Source organism: Diadema setosum, chromosome 17 (assembly GCF_964275005.1).
Source record: "Diadema setosum chromosome 17, eeDiaSeto1, whole genome shotgun sequence".
In the NCBI taxonomy this organism is placed as follows: Eukaryota; Metazoa; Echinodermata; class Echinoidea; order Diadematoida; family Diadematidae; genus Diadema; species Diadema setosum.
In genome coordinates, this window is record NC_092701.1 from 26,256,709 (window position 1) to 26,270,475 (window position 13,767).

Consider the following 13,767-nt stretch of genomic DNA (forward strand, 5'->3'; position numbering starts at 1 on the left):
GGTGAGTCAGAGAAACTGCATGAAGAACTAGTGAAACACATAACTTAAGAATGTATTCTGCAGCAGCAAACAATCCGCTGTCAGTATGATTAAACAAACTGAAAATAGAGAGAGAGAAATAATCAAGGTACAAATGCAATCTGCACATTGCTACAATGGAGCAAAAACAGCCCTATGACAAGATACATTATCTTCATGATCATGAACACGGCACATTATAGTAGCAATATTTTGTGGCCTCCCCATCAGGATATACATTTCAGGGAAGTTGAAGGACCATGTAATAAAATGTGTTAGATACTGTATATCAAAACACATCTTAAATGTCAATAAATTTACTGCAAAAAGTGAGAAAACTTGAATCTTTTCCCCAATATTACCAACATGTGATGCTTAGTTGCTGGTGATACTAATAGTAATACTACTAGTACCTCAATGTGGTGATAACCTGGCATGGGGACTTTTTGCAAAGCACAGAAAGAAAGGAAGGGAAGAGAAAGGCAACAGCACAGAGACCGTAAGAAAGAATTCAAACATGAATGATAAAAACGATGTCATTACATTAACACAGTGTTCTTTTAAAAGTCTTGACATTCAAGTTATTGCCATAATATTTATTTACTCGCATAGTTTTACGTCAGTATTTATCATTTGTGTACATGAGCCGGACCTGCTGAACAATTTGCATTTGGAAGTTTCATCCACATAATCCCACGGTCATTTTCATTCATGCTGATCAATACATGTGGCAAACTTATCAAAATTCATGCAACAGTCATCAGAAAATCAGTGTCTTTCACATTTTTGGTATTCTTGTCGATGTAAGGAAATGGTGTGAGAAGGGAGAGAAAGAACAGGGGGCAAGTGTGGTTATTCTGGCACTGTACTTTTCTCGCTGACCTCAAAATGCATTACGATCACTTGCATAAGAATCCATTCTAAACCAATCTCAGTGTGATACAACTGTAGTATGCTGCCATTCAAATCTGGGCATAAGAATGGTATCCAATTAGTATGAATTAAAAAAAGAAAATTACAACTTTAATCTTATATTGATATGAAGAATCCACTAGCATAACGGAAAACCAAGTGTACACCTTTTCATTGAGAAACTATACTAGCATCATGTTACAGGAGCATGTGAAGGAAAAGATGAAATTAATTTATGATTCAGATATACGGCATGAGACAACAGTAATAAAATCTGAAAATATACAAATATCACACCCCCCCCCCCCCCAACTCGATACTGGTGATATGCAACATCTCATTTTCCTTATTTTCTATCAGAAACAGCTGCAAGATGTTATACCGCTTGTTGTTTCAAAGGCAAAATTTTGAGGCAAACCAGGGAATAGAGAAATAGCCTGCGGTACAAAACATGAATCCAGCAAATAGTGCAAAAGAGGCATAATACATAAGTTTATATACATTCACGGTATTACCCTACATGTAGATGATGTCATAAGACTTGCATATGAAATAGTGTTAGATACTCTGTATGATATAAATTCAATGTCACTAGTCTAAGAATTAGCTCATGAGCTAGCATTGACAAGTAAAGAAGTCAAAAAATATTCAGATGTACTGTCAATGATGCAATTTAATAGATGTGTACTGTGTTATGACAGTACTGAATAAAAAGTTGTTACAATTACAAGCACCCCACGGCAATATCATACGGAATAAGAACAAAATACAGCAAACGGCAGTATTTCTTGGCAGAACTCTATGAATTATTTCATGTATACAGCAAACAATTTTCAGTCATTTGGTTGAACATCCTACCCACCACTGTCACCAAAAATAACCACAAGTCACTAACACTATCAAGGAGAGTAGGAAATCTGAATTCCCTATATACCTGAAAGAGATGTCATCACAGCATTAAAGGCTAAATTGTGCATGTAACTCATATGTTTGATGCTTTCCAAATATGATAATTTTATTTTGTGGATTAACATCTTATTCAATAATGCATGGAATGCACAAATAGAAGGTTCCAATAAATAAAGTCATGTACATGTATCAAATATAATCAGACTTGATTGTATGCCATGTTGATTTGGGTGAACCAATACATCAAAAAAACATTTAATTCAAGAATCATTAAGGCAGTAAAGGCAAGTGTCAATATGCAATCATAAATGTATCACCAAGAATGATTTAAGGAAATATACAAACTTCTCATTTACAGATGACACAGGTAGTTTTTGAAGGTGAAAAAAGGGCAAATCATGAACAGGTTACACTGAATAGACATAGAGCATGGCGGCAGCATAACCATTGGCTTAATTTTAAAAACTTGCTTCAGCATTAACAAGTCACAGAGGATTAAGATGATAATCTATGTATCCCAGGCAGTCATGTCCTTACCTTTCAGTTTGAACATGGACAGATGCTGCTCTACAACCTGAAAAGAAGAATCTTCACATATATAGCAAAATGAAGATTCAAAGTCCCAAATGCCAAGATACAGAAAGATCTCCAAAAAGTGAGTATCCACGCCGTAGACAAGAACGATAATTCATCATGGTAAATAATCAATGCAGCAGAAACACCAAATTAGGAACCTTTGTAACCTTTCAGTGGCATATGCAAAGTTTTTTTCATCATATGCTTTCATCAAGGAAAAGAAAGAAAAGAGTTCAGATATCAATAAATGCAATTCTTTTTTTTTTCTTCAATTCAGATATGTCACTAAGCACATAAGAAATGACTGAATATTCATGCAATGGAATTGACAAATTATACAAAATAAATGGTCTCACACAGATAAAACATATACTCAACAATTTCAAAGAATCAGATGCGTAAAGCTCATTTCAAAGAAATGCAGTGAAAACAATAATGCATTTAACCTTTTTGATACTTGTGGAAATTCAGTTATGTGACGAATCTTCCAACGTTTGTCATTGAATTAGCATTACAAAAATGCTTCACGCAGTACATGTGAATGGTTATTCAGTCAGCACATAAAGTGGAAAGTGACCTTAATTTCATGTTTTAAGTCTAGAATAATAACATCAATGAAGTCAGATAAGAGTCCGAGTTCGATGTGTCTAGTATTTGTTAATGAAAATTGAAGGTGATAGAAAAAAATAAATAAATAGGAAACTACAGATTTAAATTCATTTTCCTAGTTCCTCAAACAGAACAAAGATACATTTATTGAGCAATGCCCATTTTCCTACACTTCATTGCTAGTTGGAATCAATTGAGAATGAAGGAGGCAGGGGTGCTTAAAATATTGAAATTGGGAATAATGTCCTTGTTTTCAACAGAAGACACATGGACTGCAGTACAATTGAACAAAGCAGTACATGCAATGTATGGCTGCTTCAATATTGTTCATAACAAAAATATCATATGTGTATTTTTCTATTGCAGATGATTATCTCATTTAAGACACACAAAAAAACAGTCAATAACAATCCCTCATGAATAAAATTGGAATTTGAATGTCAGCCAATTGTGTGTTCGGTAGGTCCTTTCAAAGCGAGTTTGGTGGATTAAAAGCTCATCTTTGCAGACGCACATACAGTTGTAGCTGCGAAATGTGTGCTTTACAAAGTGCCATTTGAGTGCTGCAGACAGGCAGCGAAAGGTTCTGTCTTTTCCAACAATATGAATAGAAAACATTTTGCAATGCATTCTGCACTGAATTGAAACAATGATGATCAAGCAAAAAGCAAATTACAATGGCCTGTCCAGAAGTGCCCTATCAAATAGTAAAGTATTCCAGTCAATTCCCCTTATATGTAACCTACACAGTTACATCAAAATTTCTGAACAACGAAGGTTACATTCAGGTCCCAGAATTATCAATTGCATATCTTCGTATGCTTAATTTGTTCGGCTTTAGCGAAATTTCAGCAAAACGAAAGATTACTGCTGGTCTTGAGGACTTTGCTATAACAGGAGTCAACTGTACTGCTGATGCATCAAGCGATCCACAACCAATTCAACCTAATTTTGTCACGTATAAATGGTGCAGCCTCATTCCACTTTATCGCCAGCACAGCATTAGAGCTCTTGATCCAACAAACTGCTCTACTAAGTAATCATTTTGAAGGAGCAGAAATGCCCTTCAAAACACAAAATGGAAGCTGAAGGTACAAGAACCCCCCTCAAGCACTGCCCAAACTTTGTGTGTAGACAATGACATCCAGTGCAACCTACAGTATTACTATTCCCATCATCCCATCCCACACAGTATACAGTAACTCAAGATCTAGATATCAAAGTCTTACGGCCGTAAGTGCCCTCTTCATCAATTTTTCGTATGGAATGCTTTTAACATTTCAGTTCATAAATCACAGGATAGGCTATAAACTCTAAATCATCAAATTACATTCTGACCTGCTAAAAACATCAAAAAATATGGAATGCTTTAATACATGAGGTTTCAAATAAACCTCCTTCCTTGCTCTAGTATCTACGTCGGGATGTTCAAAAAATTAGCAAAAAATCACACATTACACTTAAGCAAAACAAACACACATCGCTTCACACAACTACATGTTCAACACAAAAGCAATATTCAATCTACTCTTTCATACACACACAACCTAGTGCATACATCCTGTCCATTAGCATTATATCACAACATTTATTTGTAATTCCAAATACAATTTCATTCTAAAGACAACAGAAAATCTAACAAAATCCTAGACATTTTTCAGAGTTCATTTACTGTATTTCATATATGCATCTACAGAAATGACAGCATGAATACGATAGTCTAAACCATAATACATACTATTCTTCCACAACTGAAACAAAGTTTACTGCTTCGCTTCACAAATCTTATGCTAGCACTGAAATATAACTCCAGCCCTGACTACCAAAGAAATACTTGCAATGGTGGGAGCTACCCTTTTGCAGATCAAAGAACTGGAGAACAAGATGGGGTCTATCAAGGGAGTTTTCTGCCTTATGTGGTGGGGTAACAGATCAGGGGCAAGCGTTGGCTACTTGACTTACCTGCGCGGGTGTCTGGCCCTGATTCTGCTGGTTCATGTACATAGCTTGGTGCTGGAAGTAGTCCATCCACTGCTGCGTGTAGTCCTGCGTCCCTTGCTGCTGCCCGGCTGTTGCAGCGCCAGCAGGGGCAAAAACGAAAAGCAGACAGAAAGAACGATGATTTCACACCGTCTACACAAAGCATGTTACCCCAGCCATGGGACATACAGGGCATTCCCGTTATAAGAAACAGTTCCTAGTATGCAAAATTTTGATACAACAAAGGGTGCATTTGAGTGCCCTCCTAAAGTGTACCAAACCCTACTGTACCCACAACACAGGAGTGCTTGAACACTCTTACAGTGTACCGGATACATTTTGGTTCGGTTCGTTTTTGTTTGCTTTTGAGCACTCAAACGTGGTCCCATGATTGTCATTAAAATCTATGGTGCAAAATTGTATCGGATTTAATGAAATTTCAACGTAACGAAAAAAATGACAGTCCCAAGGACTTTGTTAAACAAAAGTCACCTGCATATTGCTGCATCTTTTAATCATTACTTTAACTATTTCTTTGTATTTCATACTGTGGAGCAAAAAATATTCTCTCATACAGCAGGTTCCCCAGTTCAAAGGATTCAGATATTCCATGGCATATAGCATGACCTACAGCTATCCTTACATTGGTGGATTCATTCATTTCTAGAGGGGAAAAAAAAATGTGCAGGTATATGACTGTAATGGAGTAACATAAAAGTGTGCAAGCCAAAAGACAAGCATCATATACAAATGAAAATGCCTCAAAAAGAGAATGAAAGCTACAGTACAGAATATTAATACATTTATTTGCTTGTCATAAAGTTAACAAGAAAATCCAAGTACCTTGAGCTCTGTAGTACTCGGCCCATTGCCGCATTAAGTCTTGATTTGCTGCCTGGTTATTTGCTGTTCCAAAAAACAAAAGAAAAGTATTTTTTAGAGGAATCCTCGAGAATAAATGGAGGACCAAATATTTCCAACCTCCCTGTTATTCTTTATCAAGCACCCAACTACAATCACTGAAAATACCAACACACAAATTTTGTGCTTACCATTACCTCCACTGAATCTGGAAGACTGGATTGACTATCCTAGTTTGATTAGATGCACAACCAGTTTCTCATGCTACCAATATCTCACCTGAAGATATGTCATCTACATAAAAATGTTATACCCTAAACCCCCAGCACATCACTCTGGCAGCAAATGCTTAAGTAAAATGTAACAATTTTGTCTTATCTTACCTGACTTCAGAATTCTTACATTAAAAAAAAATATTATAAATGGATGATATATACAGAAAATCCTTACAAACATAAAACCTGTCACGAGAGCCGAGAGCTTTACAATCATATCAGATTGCTTTTAACTACATGAAAGAAACTAAAACATGTAAAACAGTCATGACATTATGTTGATATACTGTATAAACCATATATTTCGCGAGTCTGAATTTTCACGAATCGGGAATTCCGGACGATTTTGCGAGTGGTTAAATTCGCGATAGTGGAGTCTTATGATGAACGGAGAAGTGTACACGCGTACGTCACATTCACATCGGGATCAGAGTCAATATTTTCGCGTGTTTTTAAATTTGCGAATAGCACCTGACTCGCGAAATTCGCGAAAATAAAAACCTCACGAAATATTCAGCATATACAGTAGACCTTCAACTGAACGACAAGAGTTGAGGGGGTTGGAGAGTCTTCTGGCACCCTCAAAAGGAAGAAAGGTATGTAAAATTCTTGCACAGTGTGACCTTGCTTGACTTGCACGTTTTGCAAAGCCACTGGGCCACCATGTTGGCAGGTCTACTATCAAACCCTACCCACAAGTTCACAAGGGTAGTGCTAGCGAATCCTGCCCATGCTCTAGCATTGCTCTCGCGGACCGGGAGGATCATGAGATGATGATCCCAGGGCTAATGAGAGATGCACACATCAAACCGGCTCCATTCTCAATTTCTCTAAAGGTCATCATTAGCTCACTGTCTAGATCACAAGAATGGCATGGGGGGGGGGGGGAGTTTTATCAGAGTTGAGTCTATAGACACAAAACTTGCTACTGAGACAACTCTGTTAAAACAATTTTGCTATTTGGATGCCATTATTTGGCCTGGTTGCAGATTATATTCCTGTAAAGCAACTTCGTTTTAAATCTCAACAAATTGTTCTCACAGGGTTAGGAGATAATATAATGAAGCATAACCTCTGACAAGACCAATTTTACTAGACATATTTCTAATGTGGACTCTTTAACACCACATTGTCCTCAAATCCTACCCCAAAAAATGCAGTAACCACCTGATGGCGTTGTCCTCTTCATAAAAAACTTTTTTCTTTCCTGTTTAAATAAATTTCCCAATATTGTGTTAAAGCACAATTGCAGGGCCGCCAACATTCACCAATCAAAATCAGTGAGATTCCAAAGAGCAATCATTGAGATGCTTGTGTGTTACATGTACCTCAATAGGCATAAGTAATTTCTTAATCAGGGGGATTTCATATTCTCTTTCTATCTAGATATGAGGAGATACTGACGCATCAAGCTTCCTGCAGAATGAATGAAGACTTGGCAGCTTTGCAGGTGGTAATTGTCGCATTTAAAATGAAAACTATTTTGTGGCAAAGAGAGCTTTCACTTCATTCTACCTTGGCCTTGCTGTGCCTGCGCATCAGTTGACTGAGGGGTAGAGGTACTTGCTGGGGTCTGGACTGTGCTGGCTGGCTGGCTGGTAGCCTGCTGCTGTTGCTGCTGGGCGGCTGCCTGCTGGTAATACTGGTAGTAGGCCGCGTAGGGGTTGTTGGCATCGCCGTAGCCGGAGGTGTCTGGGGCTTGCTGTTGGGGCTGTTGCTGGGGCTGTTGCTGCTGGGGCTGCTGTTAGAACAAATGATAGAGAGAGAGAGAGTCAACGCATGCTCTCTGTGACCAGAATCTCATTCTGCAACAATGGCGACAACAAAGATTGAACCCTGCAAATGAAGATCTACCATGCAACGACTTGTGCTGGAGTATACAACAGTCTAGCCAAAGTACCTTTCATTGTATAAGCTGTTATTTTCGCGTACATATATTTTCACAAATTTGGAGGTCACAGACATTTTGCAATATGCTATTTTCGCAAATTGGCACAGACGCTATCTTAAATGCACTATTACCCTAATGCATGGCAACATTTTCGCGTGTTGTTCACTTCACAATCCAATTGTGGTTCTCGAAATTCGCGAAAATAAGGGCTTAATGTAAAACATGATATATTCGCGGCATGAAATTTTCGCGAATTGGAGCTGACAGTCTTCTTTGAGGTATGAAATTTTCGCGAACTACCACTGGCATTCAATGCATATAGTGTAGAAAAGAACTTTGGCAGGCACTTTAATTTTCACAAATCTAGGCGCTCGCGAAATTTGTGAAATTAAAATGCAACGAACACTTCTCATTTTACAGTATACAGTATCTGAGTACAGCAACTACAGCTACAACCAATGGGTGAATGCAAGAAACCTCCGTCATAACACCAGACACATATATTCCTGGCAAATCACAAGTTTTCCCCATTAATGAGAGCATCCTCTCACATCACTATGATTCCACTGGAATAGGAATACTTCTCTCTGGATTCGGTACTTGCCTGTGGTTGCTGCCACTGGCTGTATGCATTCCAGCCTTGCTGATTGTTAAACCCTTGTGGAACAGGCGGTTGCTGAGGCCTGCAAAATGAAAAGGATAGTACCATTAACATTACCCTGGTAACTGCACAAATCATAAGCCTGTAAAACAATCATCTTCAATGCACTTTCACCTACCCTTGTGATCAAAAAAAAAATAAAAAATCCTTACAACACAATGAAACTGAGAAACTTCTTTTTCAATGTCATCATGAAAAGAAAATAAATTCTTGCCTACTATTCAACAAAGGAACTGTTGCAGTTCAGGAGATAAGACCACAGACTACCAGTCATGAGGTCCCTGGTTCAAATCCCCTTGCTACAGCAACTGTACCCCTGTGCTAGGCTCTTCATCCTTATTGCATAGTCCCTCAAAGGGGACTGAAATTTGTTGGTCCTGTGGTTACCTCCTTCCATGCATTCACTGCTTCCTCAGTGGCCACAAACACAAATCATCATGCAAGTAGCACATGCTCACAGTATGCAAAGCAATGGTATTTACCCTGGTCCCGGGGGTCCACTGAATCCACCACGATGTCCTGGCGGTCCACCTGGTCCCGGGCCACCACCTGGGCCACCTGGACCTCCTGGGCCTGGGCCCTGATAGACATTAAAGTAAACCAAACATTGATCAAGACAGTTGCAGAACACATACCACTAAGCACCATCTTTCACACTAATGGGCCAGTTTTTTTTTTTTTTGGTTTTTTTTTTTTCCACTGATGTAAAATTACGCACATTTTTTCCTGCAAGAACCGGGTAATTAGCTATACTGTCCATCTGCATCAAAATGCATTTTATATACTTTAAATGTTCTTAGCATAGGAGAGTTATAGTTGTTACTACATTAAGCAAGTCCAGGACAAGCCTTGAGCATACTTTCAAATTGTTGGGAAAAGTCTTATAAGGTATATATCAAATTCAAATATGTCAGTAATCTGGTTAGTTGAGAAGTCACAGTAAGCACAGAAAGGAAAGAATAGTGATCAAAATGTAACAACTCGGTTTAAGAGATGTGAGGTCCCAGATCACTATACCCTGCACAGACTGTACCATTATTTCCAACAGCATAAAGCATGACAACAAGCCACAAAGAGCCAATTTTTACACTGTATAAACATATAATTTGCAGCAAACCCATAAACAGACAAGGAAGATAGACATACAACAGGGATAACATTGAAGTTTGTTGAAATAATGCCTCCGGCACCACTTCGTGGCGGAGGCATAAAAACTGAAAATTAAAATTTTCAGGTGATTTCGATACATGGAAAAAGCAAAATGTGTAGAGGGGGGGAAAAAAAAAAATCTGAAATCAGATTTAAATCTACAGAATATCATGCCTGATACAAGATAGAAGTCATGACAAACATATCTCATATTCTAAATACCATTTGCATCTATTCTTATTCAACTAGCAGTTTATTTTTGTTCACCTTTACCGACCAATACAAGTCAGATGACATTTTCCTGACAAGAAGAGCAAAACTTTGAAGTCTGAATGACACAAGCAGGGCTCCAAAAACATTCACATGTTAAAATTGGGTAGATTCTACAGTGCCATAAAGGAGATACCTGTGTATTACATGCACCTCAGTAGGCAAGACTTATTCCAAAATCTGGGAGCCTTTCCATTCTTTTGTAAGGACATTTAAAACTACATGGCTTTTTTTTCATGAAGCCACCTCCACAATCACAAACAACCAAACAAAACCAAAGAAAATGACAGTGCCTTAGTTTTGGTTGAGACCTAACTTCAGGTTTCAAACATTTTTAGGTGAGATCATGAGAAATTTCTTATGAAATATGAAAGAGCACGTTATTCCATGAGGGATTGAATGTCTCTTTGATGAAAATTGCTTTTGAAATGGCCGAGATATCCAATAAAGAACAATCGTAATAAAAGGTGGGACCCACCTTCTATTAGTATTGCTTTGTTTTACTTTGTTTTTGGATGTCTCTGCCATTCCAAAACCCGTTTTCATCTCATAAATTCCTTTAAAGGACATGTTCACCTTCATTAACATAAGGATTGAGAGAATGCAGCAATATTAGTAGAACACATCAGTGAAAGTTTGAGGAAAATTGGACAATCGATGCAAAGTTATGAATTTTTAAAACTTTTGTGTTGGAACCGCTGGATGAGGAGACTACTAAGACTCGTGATGTCATCTGAGTACAACAGTTTAAAGAAACATATTTTCACTTTTTTCGCATAATAAAAGAGCACTTGACTTGCCTCTTTTTTAAAGGCAATGGGAATAATATTACCCATAACATACATCAGTAACGAGTCAAGGGATCATGTACTTTTTCAAAAGATGAAATTTTGTGGAAATCTCTTTATATTTTCCTTATATTGTTGTACGCATGTGACATCATACACTGCAGTAGTCTTCTCATCTAGCGGTGACTGCACAAAAACTTCAAAAATCCACAACTTTTGAACGGATTGTCCGATTTTCCTCAAACTTTCAATGATGTGTTCTACTAATATTGCTTCATCTTCTCGATCCTTATGTTAATGAAGGTGAACTTGTCCTTTAAGAATGGTATGCTCTGTATCATTTCCTAAGTGTTTTTTTGATATCTCGCAAAAAGTTCAAAGCCCAAATCCTCATCTCCACCAATACTGTACCATCCCTTTAAGCCTAGCACTTATTAACTAAGGTGGAAGCACGGGCACACAGACTCACTCCGTTGACTTTCTCGTCGATTAGATTCCTGGCATACTCGACTTGATCGGGATTACCAGTGACCAGGAAGATCTTCTGACCGGGCGGATGCTGGCCATGGCTGATCTCCACGTGAGCGCCAGTTTGTTGGATGATGCCCCGAATGTTCTCCCCACCTACACAGCATTGCAGGGGTGGGAGTTGCGGGTACAACGTGGAGCATGTGTGTATGTAAATATACAGGGTGTGTGCGTGCGTGTGTGTGTGTGTATGTGTGTGTGTGTGTGTGTGTGTGTGTGTATGTCAGGAACAGAGGAATGTATGATGGTGTTGATTTTTTTTTGTTTTAAAGGGGGTCAGGATCCATTTCACACGGCGATTGCGTTCATTGCGTTCATATATCACATACAATGAATGTATGACAACATCAGGCAACGGTTGCAGATATGGCAAGAGAAAAAATAGAAAAGAGCAATGTCAAACACAAATCCATGATTGCAATTTCAGGCACATACAGGCCTATAAATTCTTTAAGACAGATATTTGACAAATAAGCAAATACAAATATTCACAAAAACATACAAATTTTTTTTTGAATATTATGATGTAATCACTGCTTGTAATATATTCACCTTTATACACAAATCTGGCACACATCAATTTCAGTCTGAGAGTGTTATGAAGTAACAAACAGCAATCTGTGCGTATACGCGCAGTCTCTATTTCAGCAAAAGTTGTAATAATCCCATATAATGGCACGTTAAGTATTTGAGCTGTAAGGCAAACATAACAGGGGTTAGAAAACGGTAGACACAAGACATTGCCTACACAGCAGACAAGACCAGACTTTAGTGCAAGTCTAGCCAGATACAACCACACACAAACACACACCAACAAACACTTTACCTCTGCCAATGACAAGGCCACACTTGTCGGCGGGTACCGAGTGTTCCTGGGGTTCCCCTCGGCCCATGGGGCCGCCCATTCCGCCACGACCACCGAAGTCCCTGCCGCCACCGCCGCCACCCCTGCCGAACGGTGGACCTCCGCCCCCACGACCACGCCCTCTTCCTCGCATCCACGGACCACCTGGTCCACCCATACCTCCATGCATGGGACCACCATCCATACCCAAGTCCTGTCAATAGAAAAAAGTAGCAAAAGAGTAAACATGCATAAATGATATCACCAAAGAACTGTGCACTGGTACAGTTGCTAAAGGGTTAACCCTAATCCCACCGGGTTTTTTGAGGGACTTGAAACCACCGGGCCCCCTTCCCCCCCCCCCCCCCCCCTTCAGATCTCGGTCATGGATAGCGCAATCCTCACAAAAATTTGCACTAAGGCAGAGGCCAATGTAATCTACATGACTGTATGGTTAAATTTTTTAAATTTTAATCTATGTATTTCATATCAATTAATTTAAGCTAATTTATGCAAAAATAATTTTATGGTTATAAATAAAAAAGAATAAAGCTCCAAGACTTCTAATTTTTGGTGAACATATTCTTTTCAAAATCCTCAACAATAATATTGAAGCAAAAATTCGGTTTCATAATTATTTCTTATGCATTTTATTGTTTATTGAATTTTTTATGTATTTCTGTTTTTTTACTTTGTGTTTCTATTGTTTTTTTCGTCAAAATTTCTCAACATTTCGCGCCACGATTCCACAACGCGCAAAGATTTTGCCGCGTCGTTTTCATTGAAGTCTCGCGCAAATTTTGAGACCAAATTTGTTAAGTCTCCCGCAAATTTTGAGACCAAATTTGTGACGTCTGGGTACACCGTTCTGAAGTTATGCAATGTTTTGCATATGAATGTCAACCCGAAAAGAGCTCAAATTCATGATTTCGTGTGCAAATCCAATGCAAATTATATTTTTTTGTTTAATTGATATAAATTAGATTATTTCAACTTTTGAACATTGAAATTAATCAATTCTAATGTAGATAAGCTTGAAAAAGTGCCTGCAACAAATTTTGGCAAAAAAAAAAAACAATAGAAAACAAAAGGTCGAAAAAACAATAAAATACATAATTAAAGGAACATTAAAAAAACAAAAGAAACTGATTTTGATTACGTTATTTTTTAAAAAGAAAATTGATGTGTCTTGAGGAACTCTGACACAAAAAAATAATTTCATGTGTAAATTTGCATAATTAATTTATTAAAGAATATAAAATCAACATTTTTCTATTGTATGACCATATAATCTTGTAGTTGACATCCGGCTCAATGTTCAGGCAAAATTTTGCGGCGATCGCGCGATCGAGATCTGAAGGGGGGGGTCAAATTGACTCCCCCCCCCCCCCCCAGTAAAAACTTGGGTCTCAAATAGCCCAGTTAAGATGGGGTTAAAGCATAATCAGGCTAAAATATATCATTCTCTGCCATTGAAAGTAAAAATATTAATTTTT

At 38.1% G+C, this 13,767-nt stretch overlaps 1 protein-coding gene across 6 annotated transcripts in view; it reads right to left on the reverse strand.

Moving 5' to 3' along the window:
- LOC140240362 (far upstream element-binding protein 2-like) overlaps positions 1 to 13,767 on the reverse strand; it is a 44,819-nt gene that overhangs the window by 8,998 nt on the left and 22,054 nt on the right. The window contains exons 13-19 of one of the 6 annotated variants that reach the window (XM_072320129.1): positions 12,254 to 12,485; positions 11,369 to 11,523; positions 9,175 to 9,272; positions 8,636 to 8,714; positions 7,656 to 7,881; positions 5,848 to 5,910; positions 4,987 to 5,093 (exon numbers count right to left, since the gene is read on the reverse strand). In XM_072320129.1, the coding sequence (XP_072176230.1) occupies positions 4,987 to 5,093; positions 5,848 to 5,910; positions 7,656 to 7,881; positions 8,636 to 8,714; positions 9,175 to 9,272; positions 11,369 to 11,523; positions 12,254 to 12,485 (960 nt within the window). Of the gene's footprint in view, positions 1 to 3,827; positions 5,105 to 5,846; positions 5,911 to 7,654; positions 7,882 to 8,635; positions 8,715 to 9,174; positions 9,273 to 11,368; positions 11,524 to 12,253; positions 12,486 to 13,767 lie in introns of those variants that run through there. The other 5 variants (XM_072320128.1, XM_072320127.1, XM_072320126.1 and 2 more) reach the window with 5 other exon arrangements.